The following is a 19,734-nucleotide window of genomic DNA, read 5'->3' as shown; positions in this document are numbered from 1 at the left end:
TGAAGTTTCTCACCTCATGGAAAAAAACAATATGATTTTATACTTGTTGGTAACTGGGGGATATGCAACAATTACAGCACAAATGGGACCAAGGCAGAAGAATATAAAGATATACCGAGTTACAGTAAAAGATCCAAACAATATAGAAGGGTTATACAGTAGATAATTATGCAACATTAATAATACCTGTAACATTATTTATAAAATTACATTTGAGATACATTATGTTCCTTTACCAGTGTATACCTAATAACAACATCGGACAGTGACAAAATACTTTTAAATACAAGATGCTCTGACTGTGTAAAAAGAAATGTAACAACATAGTTCATTTCTTTAACTTCGGAAATTGACATCGCCCATATCATTATGTACAACACAATAAAAATTATAATTTACTGTGTACCTTACTTACAGTAACCATCAAAATACTTAGATGTGATCAACAATTGCACAACCAAATGATTTGCATGTAATTCTTCCTGTATTTTGTACCTCTGTTAATGAAAATAAATTAATATATGGGAATCACAGCTTGTTTTGCTATCACAATTCCATAATGATTACAATGAGACTGAAAAATATTTCCAAAATTTCAGACTCTCATGGTGATGAGTATGAATATGGCTGTCTTCTGGAATGTGTCATGTAATCTGGTAGGCCCTGATGACTGAGGCAGTATGTACCTCTGAAACATGGGTAAATTTCTACCGGATTATATGGCACATCCCAGAAGACACCTATAAAAACATTTGGTTTCTTCTTCTTTATTATGCCGTCTCCTTTACAGGACGTTGGCAACATATTATGAACAGAATCCTTCCATCCTTTCCTCAGACTGGGACCTGTTCATATATGTTTTTTTAGGCAGGTGATACAGAAGTGGTTTGCCATTGCCTTCTTCTGTGTGTATGGAGTAATTGTTGGGATGCCACAGAGAAACCGGGGAAACCCCGGAGGAAAACTCGTGTGTTGCCTAGACCACGGCCTTGCCCAACACAAGTTATAAATTCAGGCACCGCTGGGAATCAAACCCGGGACCCCAGGATTACATGGCCAGCATTCTAACCGCTAGACCACCGTGGCAGCATTTGGTTTAAGGTACATTAAAATAAGTACTACAAGATGAATCCACATGCTAATTAGTAAGAGTAGTCGGGTGAAAACAAACAATCCACTGCACAGAAAGTAAATTCTCTTAATTTCCATACACATTAATTTAGGCTACTACTAGTCATCAAAGAGAGATGCCTGCAATGTCAAATAATGTAAACTTCTCTTTCAAAGGAATGAAAGTCTGTTGGAAAGAAAAAGATAGTGCAAGCATATACAACAATTCCTTTGCAATGAAACTATCAGCCATTTTAATTCTAGTGATAATTCATATTAATAACTCTCTTGGATTATTAAACATACTATTACATAATGAATTGTGTATTATCAATCAAATTTAAAACAGAGACAAGAATAGACATAGGAAAGAAGTCTGGATTACATTTAGAGACCTGGATAAGTCCTTAGATGTAAGGGAGAGAGAGAGGCACCTACTCTTTTGAGCCCATTACAAAAGGCTAGTCCAATCATTGAAAAACTTCAGTTTTTATCACCTGCAAAGCAGACCATTCCACCAATGTGACCATTGTGATATGTAACCCTGATGACTGTTACGGTTTTGTCAAGTGGCATGTTAGTGAAGAAACCAACAGCACCACTGCATATGAGGGCATCTGAATTTTGAAGATTTACTGATTTTAACAACTGTATGAAGTGGTCTGAATTCTTCATCAAGAGTTCTGATTTTCTGGTAAGAGGACTCAGTGTGTTATGCAGGAATCCAGCCAAAGCATAACATGGTGAACCAATAGAACTCACTATGGGACTAAAAGAAATATTCAGTTTATGAATCTCAGAAACACCATACAAATGTGGAGGTTTGCTGGGATATCGTGTCAGCTTGCCTTTCAGTTTGACAGGAAGAGCAGTTTTGTGTTTGAAAAGGAGTTGGTGTACTTTTCTATTGACTAGCTGTAGGATTTTTGGACAAAGGTTCATAAACTCTGGACTTCAGCAATGTGTTTAGTTCATCCCTGTACTTGGACTAATCCAATAATGTTACGGAGATAACAATCCTACTTGCTTTGAAGCATAAAAGAAATATTCTATTTTGTTACAAGAGCTGACTGAAGTTGCCAACAGAAGCAGGAAATTAACTTTTTAAACACAAAGAAATAGCTATCATCATCATCATTATACATGAGTAGTATGAAAAGCTTTAAACATATTATTAGCTCTTCATAAGTTTTCATAGTTGATTGTGTAAAATTTTCATAAAATACTTTACAAAAGTTCTTAGAGATATATAGTCAGTCCACCACATATAATAAACAAATAGAAAACACTAGTCTACAGCACTTAGCTTACGCTCACATATTGTTCTTTGATACTGCATAGTTTTGTGCACAAAAATGGCCATCTCGCAGTCTGCAGTAGTCAAAATGGGTAGAACAAGCTGCAGTACAGCATTTTGACTTTTCATAAATTTGGAATTACCTCTTGGCCACACACTTTCTTATTAGTAAAATCTTAGCTATATAGACCAGTTACTTAAAACTCCCTTACACAAGTTTATCAGCTACAGTTCTGATATCCTATGAGCTAGAGTAATCAATTTAGGAGTAACAAGTACTTACATAACAAGTGCATATTCATATAAAAAGTTGTTAAGAGCCAACAGTCAATACATATTCAATTCAAACTACATATTACACACTTCATAAAATCTAATTATCTTTCACATGTATTTGGATTCAGGCTCCAGTTTAGAAACTTCAATTATAGACCATATATTTGGCACAAGGATGAATATGAAGTGTCCTTCAATTTCATAAGGTAAATACATTAAACTTAAAAGAAAACAACAATAAGCACAAAATGATGCCATTTGCAGAGAACACTCCTTATGCAAATAACTGTTCTTTGTGTGTGTGTGCATGCATGCATGCAAGTTTCCCTCCTCCCCCCTCTTTACATATCCTGGTTTTGAATAAATAGGCCCTCATCTTCCCCTAATCATTTGCTATATAGTTCACGTCTGTAATCCTAAATTCTGTAATTTAAAAGTAAATAATGAGAGTAGCTCCTAATACAGCATTTTAAAATAAAATATGAATCAACAGGCAGACATGTAGGATTTGAGGTTTTCACAGCGATAAAATCTACGAGACTATACGGCGCAATAACCCAGAAGACAACAATCTTCAACAAACAGATATGTTTGTAATTTTTTTTTATATTTGTTTTGTGAATTTGTGTACAAAATGTATTTCTATAGTTCCTTACACTGCAGACTGGATCCAAATATATATGACAAAACTCTTCTATCATTAAGAATTCAAATTTAACATCCTCATTAAAATAAATAACAAATATTACAATTCTGCACAGTAACACTACACCACACATCAGCACAATGCAGACTGGTTTTTGTACTCCTTTATACTGCAATGTTAAATTTGCTGCTTTCATATTTAATATTGTGGAAAACAGCATTAATTGTTTAAAAAGCACAAATGTATGCATAAAATCAGTGTTATTGAACTATTTGTGGATGAGATTGCATTATATTTTAAGCCCTGTTTGTTAAAACTAAAATTCATATTTTATTTGTGCATATATATATATATTATAGAATTCAGCAGTTCATAAATTGACTGATTTACTAGCAAATGTTGATAGACAAGAAATCTATTAGGGGAACAAAACCTTTTCAAGAGGTAACTACTAACAAGAAATAAAAATATATCTCACCTCTAGCCTGAGATTTTGATGTTCTTACAGCAATGAAGAATTCAATTGTGGTCTTCTCGGTTGTGATACCATGTGGTCTTGTAAAATGTTAAATTTGGAGGAATGTATCACCTCCATCTTCAACCTGAAGATTAAAGTGATACACTAGCAACCACCTACATGGCCACACTGGTATTACAACCTAGAAGACCACTACATCACCTACATTGGAGTTTGAATTATTTTAAAGCTTCATCCCTGTGTCAAGGTTCAGCATCTGTTTCAGGATTTCATATGTTGTAAAGGACACTGCAACCATGGGAACAGCTCTCAAGTAGTTGATACTCATACCTCTATACAGACCCCTGAACACACCATTCTCCTTGTAAATGAGAAAAATTGTACTCATCATCCCCATTCTGAAATAGAAATCAAAATAATATCAGAATCAAAGTGAAATTCATTTGGTATGAAGAATTATTTTTGTGCTAAGTTTGTGAAGTGTTATGACTTTGTACTGTGTGAAAGACTGCATATTAAAATTAATGTTTTTTGAGCAAACTGTGCTATGAATTGTATGCATCCAACCCAAACAGTGATTGTCAGGACTAAATACTGTTCACGACTGTAATCTTGAGACTTGCAGGGTGAGGAATTGGGGTGGAGGAGGAAGGATAGCATCTGCTATGCAGTAGCCTTTAACGCTTTGGACTTCCTGCATTCCTTGTAAGTCTCAAAATTACAGTACCGAACAGTAAATATAGTGAAATTACCGATTTCAGAATATAACATTTGCTTGACAAATTAAAAATCTACACTCAAATTATTCATTTGTAAAGTCCATTATATTAAACAGTTACACAAACAGATAAAACAGAAACTGTTAACATCAGACAATAAGGATGATTTGTATTGTCTCCAACATCTTAATGTAAAGTGGCTTTACATATCAACTTCTTAGCCACTAACATAATGTTCTTTCTTACTTGTGTACTGAGAGATTTAGACTCTTATAGAAACAGTTCTCAATTTTAATCAGTTACAAGATTATGAAAAAATGTTTTATAAATAATGTGAGTACATGATTAGTGTCAGAATTTTTGTGATTTTCATTTATAAATGTATATAGTAACCTAACCATCAACATGAGTTCTGTTTACCTTAAAATTACATTCTTTTAGAAAGCAGTGATAAAATAAAGCACAACGAAAGAGCTTAAATTACTAATATCTGAGCTTATTATAACTGGAAATTATGACAGACCTACATGTATGCAACTTCATATAAGTAGACAACAGGTGTGTCATGTGTAAACATTAGGATTTATAGCAAAACATACCGTCTGTAGCATCCCAGTGTGACCATCAGAGAAGAAAAGGAAATCATGAAAAAGAAGAGAGTTAGAACAAACAAGAAATAATCAGTCATACAACATAATTACATCTTTCATTAGAAATGAAAAAGATGTTATAGTTTTAAATTTGTTCTATTCATTTCCATGTACTAATATGAAAACCTCAAATGCAGTTAGTGTACACAGTGCACACACATCTACGTATGAAGAAAGTTCAGAGTGCATTCATTCCTTAGCACAGAAAAGTGAGAAAGTGTGACGACACAGCCAAAACAGCTATATATGGACAGTACAGCAAGATCCAGAAGTATCTGCCACAATACAGAAATCAGTTTTTGTCTTCTCCCACCCACCTACAGTTTTTCTGATATTTCATACATTGTCAACTGGCCATACCACTTTCTGATGTGATGCTGATAACTACAATGTAACAGGAACTATCTTTCTACGCTTTTGGTTCATGTCTGTAGCAAACTAGCAACAGTGAACTGTGACTGGAGGTAGTTGCAGCTTGTGGATTTATGAAGTCACGGAAGAAAAAAAAAAGTCTTCAAATTATGCAGGTGTTTACACGATCTGTTTAGGCCAGTGGCTGAACTCAGCATAACTAATGTCACATCAGAGAAGGCAATGGCAACAGAACATCATTCCACCGGTTCATTTACTAGCTGTTAAACGCAGAACACCTCCGTTCTTTCATTTCCAAATAATGCTTCACCTTTTAACATACAACATGGTAAAGACATGTGGAAGCATCTATTTTTTATTATTATTATTGTTGCTGTTGACTATTTAAGATTAGAATCTTTCACACCAAATGAATACAAAATCTTCTCAGGTGACAAGCCATGTGAGAAGACATTCAAATTCAACATTTCAGAGACACTAGATTACAATTCCATTCTCTCACAGCCAATCATATGAGAAGACTTCATTGTATTACTGCCACAGTTGTGATCATCATTATACACAGCATTTGATTACAATCACAGTTATTACCAGCACTATCTCACCAGAAGAAACAATATATTCATATCTAGGAAAAGATTAATGCCTTTCGGTAAGACATGAAAGAATAAGAATTTTCTAAACTAATTAATTTTCTTCAAAAGAAACAAATATTTAATGCAAACCACAAGTTCAAATAAATATCATGAAGGTAGTTAATCAGAAACTAACTCCAAGAACTGTGACACATAAAAGAGGGGGTTTTTCTCTGAATTAAACACAGTACATTAATCACTCCTTACAATGCTGTGTTTCCAGAACCAAGACATAAATGATAAATCTTGTTAACATTTACTGGAATGTTCATCTCTGTACACAATAAACAACTCTGCTCTGCCTGAATGAACACAAAACAAGAACAGTATCCAATACATCTCAACGGCCATTTATATTCATCAAGAATAATTTTACTGCCATCCTCATGCATACTCAGGAAACTTGAGTTTAGAGCCATATTGAAAATGTTATTATATGCTGAAAATATATTTCCATTGCAATTTTTAAAAGTATTCCTTGAGTTACATTTACAGCACATGCATGCTGTATATTGTAGATATATACAATAGTAGATGAAACTACACAAATAAGTAATGGCTCAATATGTCAGGGTATGCCTGAGAAAAATGTTTCACATTCACAATTTTAAAGAAATTCTTTTCTCATCCCCACTGAAATAAGAAGCCATATCCTGCAAATTCTTACCCAAACTTTCTTGTCTCTGGATTCATCATGGCAAGTTGCATTCTGCGTCTTGTTACATCTAATGGGTATGAGACACTCTGTGCTACTGCACCAGCCAGACCTCCACAGAGCAATTTTGCAGGCATAAGAAGAACCAGTCCACCTGTAATTTAAAAAAAAAAATTATAACAGAGGTACAGAACATATAGAATCACGTATGAGGTTCTCATGGCAGTGAAGATGTCAATGTTGACCTTATGGGTTGTAATGCTGTGTGGACTTCATTTCAGAACATATCTTCAGGGCTGAAGATTGAGACAATACAGTCCTCTGAAACATATGTGTCTACCCACAAGTTCACACATCAGCACACCCACAAGACCAAGATCAACAGGATCAAGCATGCTTTTACTTCATATACAGTATAAGCAATGCCAATCATTCATGAGAATTTAGCATCATAATAAAATACATACATTACTATTATAAACCTGATCAATTACTTCATTCATCCATGGATTCATTCATTATAATATTGTGATGTGTTGGGGTTGGCATTGTTGAACTGTTTAATGGCATTGTTGTATTCATGCATTGTTGTATTATTATTGACATTGTTGCGTTTAGCATTGTTGCGTTTGGCATTGTTGTGTCTACATTGTTGCGTCTGTTTATTGGCATTGTTGCATAGACATTGTTGCATTTGTATAAAAGCTGATTGACAATCGGCTTGATGAGAAGCGGCTAACCGGCGCGGTTTTCCTGGACGTGGCCAAAGCCTTCGACACAGTCTGGGTCCAAGGCCTCCTATACAAACTGACCGTCCTCAACTTCCCGTCGTACTTGGTAAAAACCATCTCTTCCTACCTTGCTGACCGGACATTCCAGACATCCTTCCAGTCGGCCATGTCCACACGTCGTACCATGCGGGCTGGAGTTGTGCAGGGCGGAATTCTCTCCCCTGTGCTCTTCAGTCTGTATGTCAACGACATACCCACACCGTCCCGCCACGTCGAGTTAGCACAATACGCGGACGACACGGCTCTAGTAGTCACGTCCCGTAGCCCAACGCTTCTCGTCAGGTATCTGGAGACCTACCTCAGTAGACTTGAGCTCTGGCTCAGGGCCTGGAGGATTGCTATCAACGTCTCGAAGAGCACCGCGGTTCTCTTCATTTCCGCGAGAAGACACATCCAACAGCCCCGAGCAGTGCAGTTCCTCGGACAGCCGATCCAATGGGTCAAAACAGCACAGTATCTGGGGGTCACCCTTGACGCCGGGCTTACTTGGTCGGCGCACGTCAACCAAGTGGGAAAGAAGGCAGCGCAACGATTAGGTGTGCTAGGCCCGCTTATCAATAGGAGAAGTGGCCTGTCAATCAGGAACGGTGTACTACTCTATAAGCAGCTCATCCGTCCCATAATGGATTACGCATGCCCGATCTGGAGGTCAGCTGCCCACAGCCACGTCCAGAAGCTGCAAGTTCTGCAATCCAAGTGTCTTCGAATTGTTACTAACGCGCCCTGGTACGTTAGTAACAGGCAAATACATGAGGATCTGGGGGTCCCTTTCTTTGCCGACCACATCAGAGCACTAACTGAGAGGTTTGACTCGAGGTTAGCTGGTGTGGGGAACCCCTTAGTTCGGCAACTCGGAAGACACTCGTGCCGAATGAGGGCTGCCAGAGTTCACCCAAGGGCAACCGAGGGCGACTGATGTTCAGCAGGCCAGCCGAAGCCATCCCCAAAAGACGGCCAAGTCAGCACAACGAGTGGTTAGACTACTCGGCTACCCTGACTGAGGTTTTTCGTGCTTTCCTCAGTTGTAAGGCGAATGCCAGGGTATAACTTAATAGGGGCACGGCCCGCCACCCTTCCCCCCGATCATGGAGGCCATCAGCTGAAGTGATCTTCCCCCCATGCCGCAGAGGCCTTCAGCCGAAACGGCCCCTCCCTCTCTGGGTTCATACCCCAGAGACCCAACCAACCAAATTCCTTCGACAACTTGCCTGACAGGATAACCTCCCATCAGCAGCAACAAATCCCAGTTTGAATGGTCGAGGCTCCCGCCACGACGAAACCCCGTTAGCGTTAGCAAAATTTCCGTTCTTATATTACGACCGTTTACCATTTCCAGCAATGCGTCTTGTGCGCAGGAATGGTTTCACCTAGGTAGGGACGATGCTTGCGCTTGCGCAGGCCTCTGCCCTCAGTTAGCTTCTTTGGTTGGTTTTTGGTTGCTTTGAGAGTGTCCCCGTTAGCGTTAGCAAAATTTCCGTTCTTATATTAAGACCGTTTACCATTTTCAGCAATGCGTCTTGTGCGCAGGAATGGTTTCACCTAGGTAGGGACGATGCTTGCGCTTGCGCAGGCCTCTGCCCTCAGTTAGCTACTTTGGTTGGTTGGTTGGCTTTGAGAGTGATTGGCCGAGGAAGACTGAGTGAGGAGTGGAGGATTGGGAGTGGACAAGATCCCCACCGGCACAGCCTGGAGAGAGGTAGGGACGATGCTTGCGCTTGCGCAGGCCTCCGCCCTCAGTTAGCTTTTTGGTTGTGTCCAGTGGGACTCGTGTCGAACGAGGGCTGCCAGAGGTCGCCCAAGGGCAACCGAGGGCGACCGATGTTCAGCAGGCCAGCCGAGGCCGTCCCCAAAAGACGGCCAAGTCGGCACAACGAGTGGTTAGACTACTCGGCTACCCTGACTGAGGTTTTCCGTGCTTTTCCTCAGTTGTAAGGCGAATGCCAGGGTATAACTTAATAGGGGCACGGCCCGCCACCCCCACCCCGATCACGGAGGCCATCAGCTGAAGTGATCTTCCCCCCATGCCGCAGAGGCCTTCAGCCGAAACGGCCCCTCCCTCTCTGGGTTCAAACCCCGGAGATCCAACCAACCAAATTCCTTTGGACAACTTGCCTGACGGGATGACCTCCCATCAGCAGCAACGGATCCCAGTTTGAATGGTCGAGGCTCCCGCCACGACGTAACCCTGTTAGCGATAGCAAAATTTCCGTTTCTTATATTAAGACTGTTTACCATTTCCAGCAATGCGCCTTGTGCGCAGGAATGGTTTCACCTAGGTAGGGACGATGCTTGCGCTTGCGCAGGCCTCCGCCCTCAGTTAGCTTTTTGGTTGGTTGGCTTTGAGAGTAGTGTAGTAGGTGAGAGTGTGGAAGAAATACTGCGAAGAGAGCTGAAGTGTGAATCGCTTGTAGGAGAAGTGTGTTGTAGACGAGATTATTTTGTGCTGTAAAGACGTTTTAGTTGATTAAATTCATTATTGCTGGAAGACTTTGTGGTCTCTTACAATCCAACCAAGTTTACAACTGAGATCGGATTTGAGGTAGTAGACCCCGCAAGAAATCAAGGGTTGACAATCAAGGTTGTATACCGTCCCACGCTACAATATATTGCTTGGCTGTACAGTACCTGTATTTCGTGAACAAGTATCACAGGTCACTTGAGGTATGTACTTCATACATATATACTTCAGCATCTCAAAGCAGTAGAATGAAAATCCAGCATATGGAATCATTCCGCATACTGTTGGTAGAAAACCACGGTAAAGAGCTCGCAAGCCCCCTTCCTTTAAAAAATGAAAAGAAAACATATCTTACTGAAGCATATTAGATAGAAACAAGATCTGCATAAAAGACCTGGATTTTTTAAATTACATACAAAGCAGCTTCATAAAGTTTAGGGACTGAAGTCTACCTGAAATGCATTGATACTAAGCCCTCAGATGTAACTGCCTTTAACAAGCTTCTCTTCAAAAGTAACACATATCTGCCAAAATTCATACAGTTGCTGCAAATATTTCTGGAAGCCACCATATGTGACCTTCTGTAACACAACCTTTGAAGCCACATTAACATCTGCTGCATCCTTGAAGTGACAACCTTTTAGCAGGTCCATATCTGTGAAAAAGGTAAAAACTGCTTGGCGTAAAGCTTTAAAGAGTTTGGTGGGTCACAAAACTTTACAGTACCATGGATACTGCTCTGCAAGCAGTGACCTATGCTATGCAGAAGCATTCAGTCTGTGGCTGCCTACAGTTTGGGACATTTTATGTGAATTTCCTCACCTGTGATGATCTTTCAGAGAAAGTCTGATCATTATCTCTGCACTGATTCCCAAGCAGTCATAGCATTGTTCCTGCATTAATAGTCTTGGTATGTGCTGGGAGATACAATGCATTTTCTGATTCTTACTGAGAATGATGTGGTAACTATCAACCAAAATTCCAACTTTCTCTGCCATCTAATAATGCTCACAGCACACAATCTCCTACACTGTCACACATCGTACTCATTCCATAACATTGCAGGCTGTAAACTGTTTAGATCATCTTCCAATGTATCATGACCACCATTAAACATATGGTGCAATCCATAAATATGTTGAACAGGACATAATTTGCTAAACACAAACTGCCATGAACATATGTAGCATTTCCAATGCTGGTTTTCCAAATAATAGAAAAATTTAAAGTTACTCTACTGCTTGATTTGATTAATTTCACACACGTGCGCACACACACACTGATTTTCTTTTGGGACCTATCATAATTGCTACTATACTGGCAAGTGAATAGTATGTTATGTGTAGGTGAACATGTTTCAACATATACAGGTTCAAGCTCACTTGTCACAATATCCACTTCTGCCAGGGAAATTTTTAAACTGCAGAGATTATTTACCATGAAATGAAATAAAAGGATGGTTATGCATGATGAACATGACAAACTTTAAAGGACTGTAAGGTAGTGTAATAACTTATTTCAGAACACTACATAAATATTCTTTGGGCAAAATCCAAACCATATTCCTTTTGAACATAAGCTAAATTTGCTACTGCTTGATACTTAGATTTTATAAGATGAATGGAAATACAATAAATAAGTTTTCTTTCAGCAAAATTCAAACCATATTCCTTCTAAAAACAAGCTAAATTTCCTATTACTTGATACTTTGATTTTATAAGATGAATGAAAATATAATACAAAACTGATAATTTACCAGTGGTTCAGTGACTGACTGATTAATTCACAAGTTACTTAGCTACACTGTTTCAAATGAATAGGTTTTAGATAATTTCATGATGGGAAGATGATCATGAATCATAAATAGGTAAATATTTTGAAGGAGGTGGTGGTGACCTATTTTTAGGTTATATCCTGGCATTTGCATATAATGAAATCCAAGGAAACCCTCAGGACAGCCAGTAACTGCTGGGTACCATCTGAATACAAGTATTACCAATCTGCTTGACATCCGTTACAAAAGAAAAAATAAGATTAACACAGAATCTTGTAACTTGTATCATGATAATGCACAGATAACGAAAATTTAAACCAAATATGCATACCTCCTTGAATATACTTAATGCTGTATGAAGTATGCCAGTATACACATGTTCTCCTGTTACTTGGAACGCCAAGCGAGCCCGGATAGTGTCCAGAGGATATGTAAGTGTTACAGCAGTAACACCAGCACTTGATCCAGCTAGAAATTTTCCTATGTGTGAGTTGCTTCCCAGTGCTGAAGTCAGCATCTAAACATACAAGAGCATGTAACCTTAAAAACAAATTATACAGACATTTCATCCACAACAGAAATGTCATGAACACAAATAACTGTTGTTGGAAAACAACTGATATGCACAGTGGAGAAATGAGTGACTAGTATGGGCAGCCCTTAGCACCTTACAGGTTTTGAAATTGGATACCGTGATACTACAAATACTGCAAATGTTCAAATATTACTATCAAATGGCTCATATTCAAATATCAACATTTATAGTGTATTTTGCCATCACAGGCATCACTTTTCATCTCCAACTCCATACGGCAGTTCTATGTTACAATCCAAAATGGCAGGGCATTTAGGTACCATAAGGTTTAAGGCACAGAAATATGTCAGTGACCTCCAACGGTATAACCATCTCACTGAATTTAATTAACACTAACCCAGATTGTAGCCTAAAATAGATAAGTTCAGGTAGAGGGTGATTATGCTGCAATACACAGCAATCAGTCACAGCATTATAAATGTTCATTTGTAATAACTCTAACTTACATACAAATTCATACACTGCTTAAATGTTTCAGTCCCCACTACATATCACACAATTATGAGACCTCCAGAGATTAAGTCAATTTTAAATACCTTCTTGTAAAATTCAAATGCTGTAAACTGTGTGGCAGCATATGGGAATATCCGTACCATCTGCGCTCCATTGCCTTTATACAGGGCCAAGAATGTCTCCTTATGAACAATATGTTGTAGACCGGAAAAGACACCTAATGGACACAGGTTGTATGTTTCAATGAACAAGGAAACTAATAAAATAAATAGTATGCCAACTGTGTTTGGCAGATTCAGTATCGTCTTCATCCCAAATTCCAAACAGTGAGTTTCATCAAAATCTGTACACACACAGAATGATCTTAGTAAGTATGGACAGTCACTGCACTAACTTTATTTATTTATACAATAAGCACATAAATTAATTTTCATCATATTAATTATAAAAATTAAGCATAAAACTTAAACATATATTATAAGAAATAAAACACTGTAATTTAAAGGTTGGTTGGTTGGTTATCATGAAAACTTATCTGTGAGCAAAGGCAACCAACCTGTTATGTGTAATCTAAAATTACTAATCATAAACATAATTTTGGTATCTAACTACTAGTTCCTTTTAGTATCTTTTGAGCAATATTTTACCATGGTTGTATATCTGATGACAATTTATGTTACAAGTATGGATTACCTTTTATTGTTCTTGCTATCACATGCACTATACTTACAGGTATCTATAATTCTAACTTGCTTCAGGATTAATTTCTTTTTTGATGAATGTATTATTTGAAAGGACTGTTCAGTTATTTAGACATTACTTCTCTGTTCCTAAATGGTCAATGTCTCATAAAAAATCCCACATGCTCTGTAAGTACAGAGCTTTTGCAGCAAGAGCGGTGCCTTAAAAAAAGTTTTGACTATTAATCTGCAAAGTTTTGTGGACTTATGATAATAGTGATGGTTACATTTATCCTCTATGACTCTCTTCCAAAAAGGAATGACTTTGCAATAGAAACCCCTTCCACAAAAAATATTAATCTCACTATGGCTCACAGACCAGATGCAGAAAATGTTTCCAAAAGCAGGAATAAGGGAATTCTTTATTCCTGTTCCTTTCATATTCACTTCAGAATATGCCATTAGGAAAAGTTCACAGAGAAAATGGGATTGAACAATACACATCAGCAAGTAAAAGTAAAGTAAAGTTTGTCCCACTATACGCCATGTAGGCGTTTGGGGGGAGTGGAGGTATAGCTCCTCTCTTCCTTGACCTCGGCACTAGATGGGGGTGAGTGGTCAGCATCACGCCCCGGCCGGCTTTACCCCCGGGGAAGGACCCCGGTACCCATTGTAGAGGAGGCTGGGTGGGCCCCAGAGCCGGTCTGGACGCAGAGGCTAGAGGAAAAATCCTCTGCCCCCGTCGGGGATCGAACCCCAGTCGTCCAGCCCGTAGCTAGTCACTATACTGACTGAGCTATCCCGGCTGAGATATTACACATTCTTTCTATCCTTTCATTTAAATGAAGTCTATAATAAAAGTAGTCTATAATAATAATGTATTAGGTCAAAATACAAACTTAATAAGAAATAACAAAATAACCCCACAAAAGGCAATAAAGTGGTCTACAAATACACACAGGAAAAATAAATAATAAGTTCATGTCTTATCACCAGACTATAGTACACGATCATAACATAAGAACTGTTCATAAATCCTTTGAAAATGTGTTAACTTTCAAGTACTTGCGAATGACAACAGCACAATTAAATAATTATGCATTATAAAAATAATAGATTAAGTCTGAAAAATGCTTCTTACCATTCAGTTCTGAATATTTAATCTTCCAGTGTGCCTTCTAAAAACTTAATGTCTCTATGTTATGTAAGATAATGAGACAATATAAATTACCTAAATGTTTGTAGTGCTTGTTGTGGGCTTGAAGTAAGATTTTTATTCTATCCAGTGGTGCCACTGCAGTCTTGGAACACATCCCAGCAATCCCTGAGAAGGAAGTATATTATTAAACTTTCAAAGAAACAAAATGTTATAAACATAATAATTATTTTGGACATTACCCATCATCATAAGTTTTAGCAAATATATTTCAGAAACCAGACCTGTTTTTGCCAATCCCTGGATCAACTAGCTCTGTCCAAGGAATCCAGCTGAGTAGTTTCCAAAATGCTATGTTTTGAAAAACTTATGATTATGGGTAATGTTAGGGAATTACATGAATTCATTTACTTAGAGAATAAAATTTATTTAAATGCATTATTCTAAACATATGAACTTCTTTGCATCTTATGGTGTCCCTGTATTCACTTTGCTTCCACTCATTTATAAACACACCTGAGATATTACAACTCATGTGGCAGTTTTCTATTACTTGTACAATACTTAACTACACAAGAAATAACTCTGTAACTTAATGACAGCCACTACAACTTAGTGCAAGTTACTGTTGCAGACAGAAGCAAAAAAGCCCCATAATTTATTCTTTTCTTAATTTCATCATTAATGTCATAAAGAATGAAACTTTGCAATACTTAAATTATCATAGAATTTAAATTTCACATAAATTTAATAAATATTTTGTCCTCTGAGGAACATGTATGTAGACAGAAACTGGACTGTCTTCTCTTCTCTCTAGCTGCTTGCCACCATCTATACCAACAGTTCCAAATCCTATTCTGCTGTGACAGTAAATTTGCCATCAATACAGGCTACTAACCAGGTTCAGCCTTTTGGGTTTTCTTCAGCATTCAAAAAATTAAAAATACCAGGAACTTAGTTGATGATCCTTCCCAGCTACAAGGAATATCAATAGGATTAGAAATGACAACTCTCGAGTAATACAATTATTATGTTTCTCTCAGCTCTCTTGTCTCTCCACATACTCTGTGCACTCTAAGAAGGTAGGTGATAATTAGATGATGAACTAAAATTTAAAGTATTCATATTACTAGTTCTCGAATATGATAATGAATAAACAAAACATGGAATCCTATCACCCCTCAACATTTTACTTTTTTAGACAGAGGCCTATGCTAATTCCTGTTCACTTCATAGAAGCCTGGAATTGGGAAAGTAAACACAAACACATCAAACTCTGGTCTACATTATTCTGAATAAAGCAGACAGTCTTCACTAATAAATATGTGATAATAAAATGAAAAATCTGCAACACCCAGACAAGTATCAAAACCTGGCAAGACTGGACAGATGTGATTTCATTCCTGGCAGGGATAATGGAGATTTATTTTTCACCACAGTTTCCAGAATGTCTAGGCCCAACAAGTATTTTTATCCAGTGTGTAACAACGGGGTATTAATCCCATAGGTAAAGGCAGCCTGAGCTTAAAGCTTACTACTCATCCCCATCCAATCTTTGAAATCATTAATATGTGCACTCTCTAAATTTTTTTACAGCATGATCCTTAGATGCACAGATAACTTTAACTTCATTATCTTACAAATGTGTCTAGAAGGCCCATAATCACACAACAGATTACATTTCTTTCTCTTTCAGCCTCTACAAAATTAACCTGCAAAGTGAACTATGAGTACAATGACCTCAGTTTAAAACAGCAATCAGTGACAATCTTTGAGGCATGGTGTAGTTGTACTGATGACCTTTATACTATATTGTTTGCAAAGTTACTGTATCAACAGTTCAAATGTACTAATTTAACACCACTTTACCATTTTCACAGCTTTGGTGCAAATGAAGTTAATAACAAATTCTATCTTCCTCTTCTTTGATATTTGCAATGATTGCTTATTTAATTTATTTGTCAAATGGCAGGTACATGATATTTCATCTTTGACCCTTTTTTGCCTAGTTTGTAGACAACTTTGCCGTTAGAGACGTTGCCTAGGGTGCACCACAAGGAGGTAATAATATTTAATAAATTTTCTATTAAACATTGCATTGGATTTAAGCATCAGATGTAAGCTGGATTGAGTTATTATTTACTATCTATTACTAGCTTATTTTAATAAGCACTGTATTATATTATTACATCAAAGTAATACCTTAGGATAGGGTCATGTGACATTCCAGTTATGCACCACACCTTTAGCAATGACATAGCTTGATGAGACTGTCATACACTAGATCTTTCAAGTACTTTAGTATATATATAAAATGAAGTCCAATTGTTCTAAGCACATTGTTTATTATAATACTGGTTGCCGAATCTGCAGGTGGAAAATGGCAGAAGGATACAAAGGTGTGAGGGAACAATATGAATTCTTTAAATTCTCCACTGCACTCCCTTTCCATCCTCTTCAACAGGAAAAAGAAATGGAGTAATAGTCATTATTTATACTTTAGCTCTGACAACAGCAAAACAGTTCACCCTGCTAACCTTTATGGTAATGATAAACAGAAATGAGATATCAAAACCTGTAATGTGTTTCCATGTTATTGTGTAACACTACTCCCACACTAGAAACTTTATGCATAAACATAAACAAGGTATGATACATATCTTTCAGAACGCTTAACACACATATGTAAAACAGCAAACCCACAGGCAATAAAAAACATGCAAATGTGCTGAACAAACGCAGCAGACTTTAAACCAAGTGTTGGCAACCTATGACCTGCAGGGTATGTAGCATTCACAACCTTCTTGAGAAGATAACAGTCACTCAGCTGGTTAATAAATTATTTGTCTTTGTGAAACCTCAACATGTTCACAAGAACCTGCCACTGGATCCTATTCTTTGCTACTTCAACCCAGTCTACACCACATTCTATTTTTTAAGATGCATTTTAATATTTCTTCCCCCTCTATACCTGTATCCCAGATGAACTCTTCCTTCCCTTCAGGTTTTCTGACTAACTGCAGTCCGATTCAATAAAAACTAAACATGTGTGAAAGCTTCAGATCATATATACAAAACTACAGATTCTCAGGTTGAGCAGAAATTATGGAGCTAAAATTAATGAAGAGATGATCAAGTATAGATAAGAACTTGGAAGGTGGCTGTAACTTATGTATGAAAACTATATTGCAATTTACCTAAACAGACTGATTTTCACTCATTCCAGTGTGTTGCATACATGTATTGATGGGTTTAATATCCAGTATATGTCATATCCTATTAATAAAGAAACCAATGTACTGTGATTGAAGATTACACACTATTATTTTTCTAATGCTTAAATTTTAAAAATATAATATTACTGTAGCAGGTAAAGATAAATGTATCCCTTTGCTTACATCCCATGCTGTGAAAATGTACAGAGGGTGGGTAGATGGTAAAGCTTCGTGCATTAACCTTAGCACTTTGTACAGGTGACTGCTCAGTACTGAAAATACTCCCACTTCCCTGGCAGTTAGGACGTTGTGAAGAGAAAAATACCCGCCCCTGCTGGAAATCAAACCCTAGTCTTCCAGGTCAGTGTTACTATCACTGTTGTTATTACATATATAAACAAGATTTCAGGATTTAATGACAGCAAGTATGAAGATAACAGCTTCTGGGATATTATGCCATGTAGTCTCACAGAAGTTATTGATAATTTACGCAGTACACACCTTTGAAACATCAGTCAAATTCTATGAGACAACACAGTGCAATATTCCAGAAGGCTTACACATCCTAAATAAAATTTTAATTATATACTTTTGTTTAATATCCCCAATTGTTCACTTTATTCCTGTTTGTTTTACAAAGTATTGTACATTAATCTTGAATTGTGGGAACAACAAAAGATCAAACAGCTATCCTATGTTTCCCAATCAATCTACCTCAGGTATACTTTCCTCTAAAATTACTACAATGCCATTGCAAATCAAACTGTATACCACATGATGGATTCGGGGGGGTCAAAGACTCCATACCAATTCAAAATGTGTGCATGCATGCATGCATGAATGACAATGCTGAGTAAATTCATTGCGGCATTTGCTGTATTTAATTAATTAATAATTCACAGCACTTACCCCCTGCAAAAAGGGATTTAAAGATGAACTCCAGTGAGCTTCTCTCCTCTGTTCTTAAAGCCATCACAATTCCAGACTAACATTGACAGTACTTAGACTTCCCTACTTCCAGTCGATGCTTTCACCATTAGAATGGTCATGGTTAATGTTTCCACTACAGCTACAGCAATGCATTTAAAAAGCAGCAACTAAAGGTTACACGCTCTTCCACGGCCTACTTCCCCACTTCAACAACTGTCACACTTTCTACCTAACCACCACGGATTACTAACAGACGTTGGTAAGCCGTGCCCCTTTGTGCACGTTTCCTACTGTAAGCAAGATAACGGTAACTCAAGCACGCAGTAGCTTCAATTTTGTGCAGACGTAATAGACTATCGTGCTGCGATAATTTCGTGTACATAGCTACAATCACTATCTAAATGACTACAATTAGATGAACCACATGGGAAGAAGTGAGATGCATAACCTATATAAACATGTAACATATTTCCTTCTAACGTCCCGAATTTATATCAACTTCAGAAAACCCTAACGAAAGGAGACATCAAGGGCACTCTTAACCGTCTGAAGAATTCACTTCCTTTTTCGTATATTTTGAGTTGGAAATGACACAAATGTTAACGCTGTACTGTTTCATGCTACATGAATCAAGCATGGAATTTGTCAGTAACTGATTTATATCCTTTTACTATTAAATGAATGGGGCATTCCCCATCTTATTCTTTGCATAAGATAATTAGTTTAAATTGACGTAAAAACCACGGATCACATATGAAAACAGAACTTTATTTCGGTCTTTTGTCAACAGGGGACACCATTGAGCCTCTTCTATAGGAAGTAGAACCATATCCCATGCAACTTA

The 19,734-nt window shown here is 37.5% G+C and overlaps 1 protein-coding gene across 1 annotated transcript; it reads right to left on the bottom strand.

Moving 5' to 3' along the window:
- Positions 1–183: 183 nt before the first annotated feature.
- On the bottom strand, positions 184–19,617 carry LOC110831094 (mitochondrial coenzyme A transporter SLC25A16). The gene is made up of 7 exons (XM_022066709.2): positions 18,870–19,617; positions 14,821–14,913; positions 12,993–13,126; positions 12,193–12,378; positions 10,255–10,411; positions 6,851–6,992; positions 184–4,205 (listed from the first exon to the last, which is right to left on the bottom strand). Exons 1-7 carry the CDS (start codon positions 18,931–18,933, stop codon positions 4,031–4,033), a joined length of 951 nt encoding a protein of 316 aa, XP_021922401.1. The 5' UTR covers positions 18,934–19,617; the 3' UTR covers positions 184–4,030.
- Between the last annotated feature and the right edge of the window lie 117 nt (positions 19,618–19,734).

This window comes from Zootermopsis nevadensis, unplaced genomic scaffold (genome assembly GCF_977971745.1).
Source record: "Zootermopsis nevadensis isolate Lab colony 2312 unplaced genomic scaffold, Znev_1.0 Znev_ptg000030l, whole genome shotgun sequence".
Classification (NCBI taxonomy): domain Eukaryota; kingdom Metazoa; phylum Arthropoda; class Insecta; order Blattodea; family Termopsidae; genus Zootermopsis; species Zootermopsis nevadensis.
The sequence above is the reverse complement of the archived record's forward strand: the minus strand, read 5'-3'. Positions and strand labels throughout refer to the sequence as shown.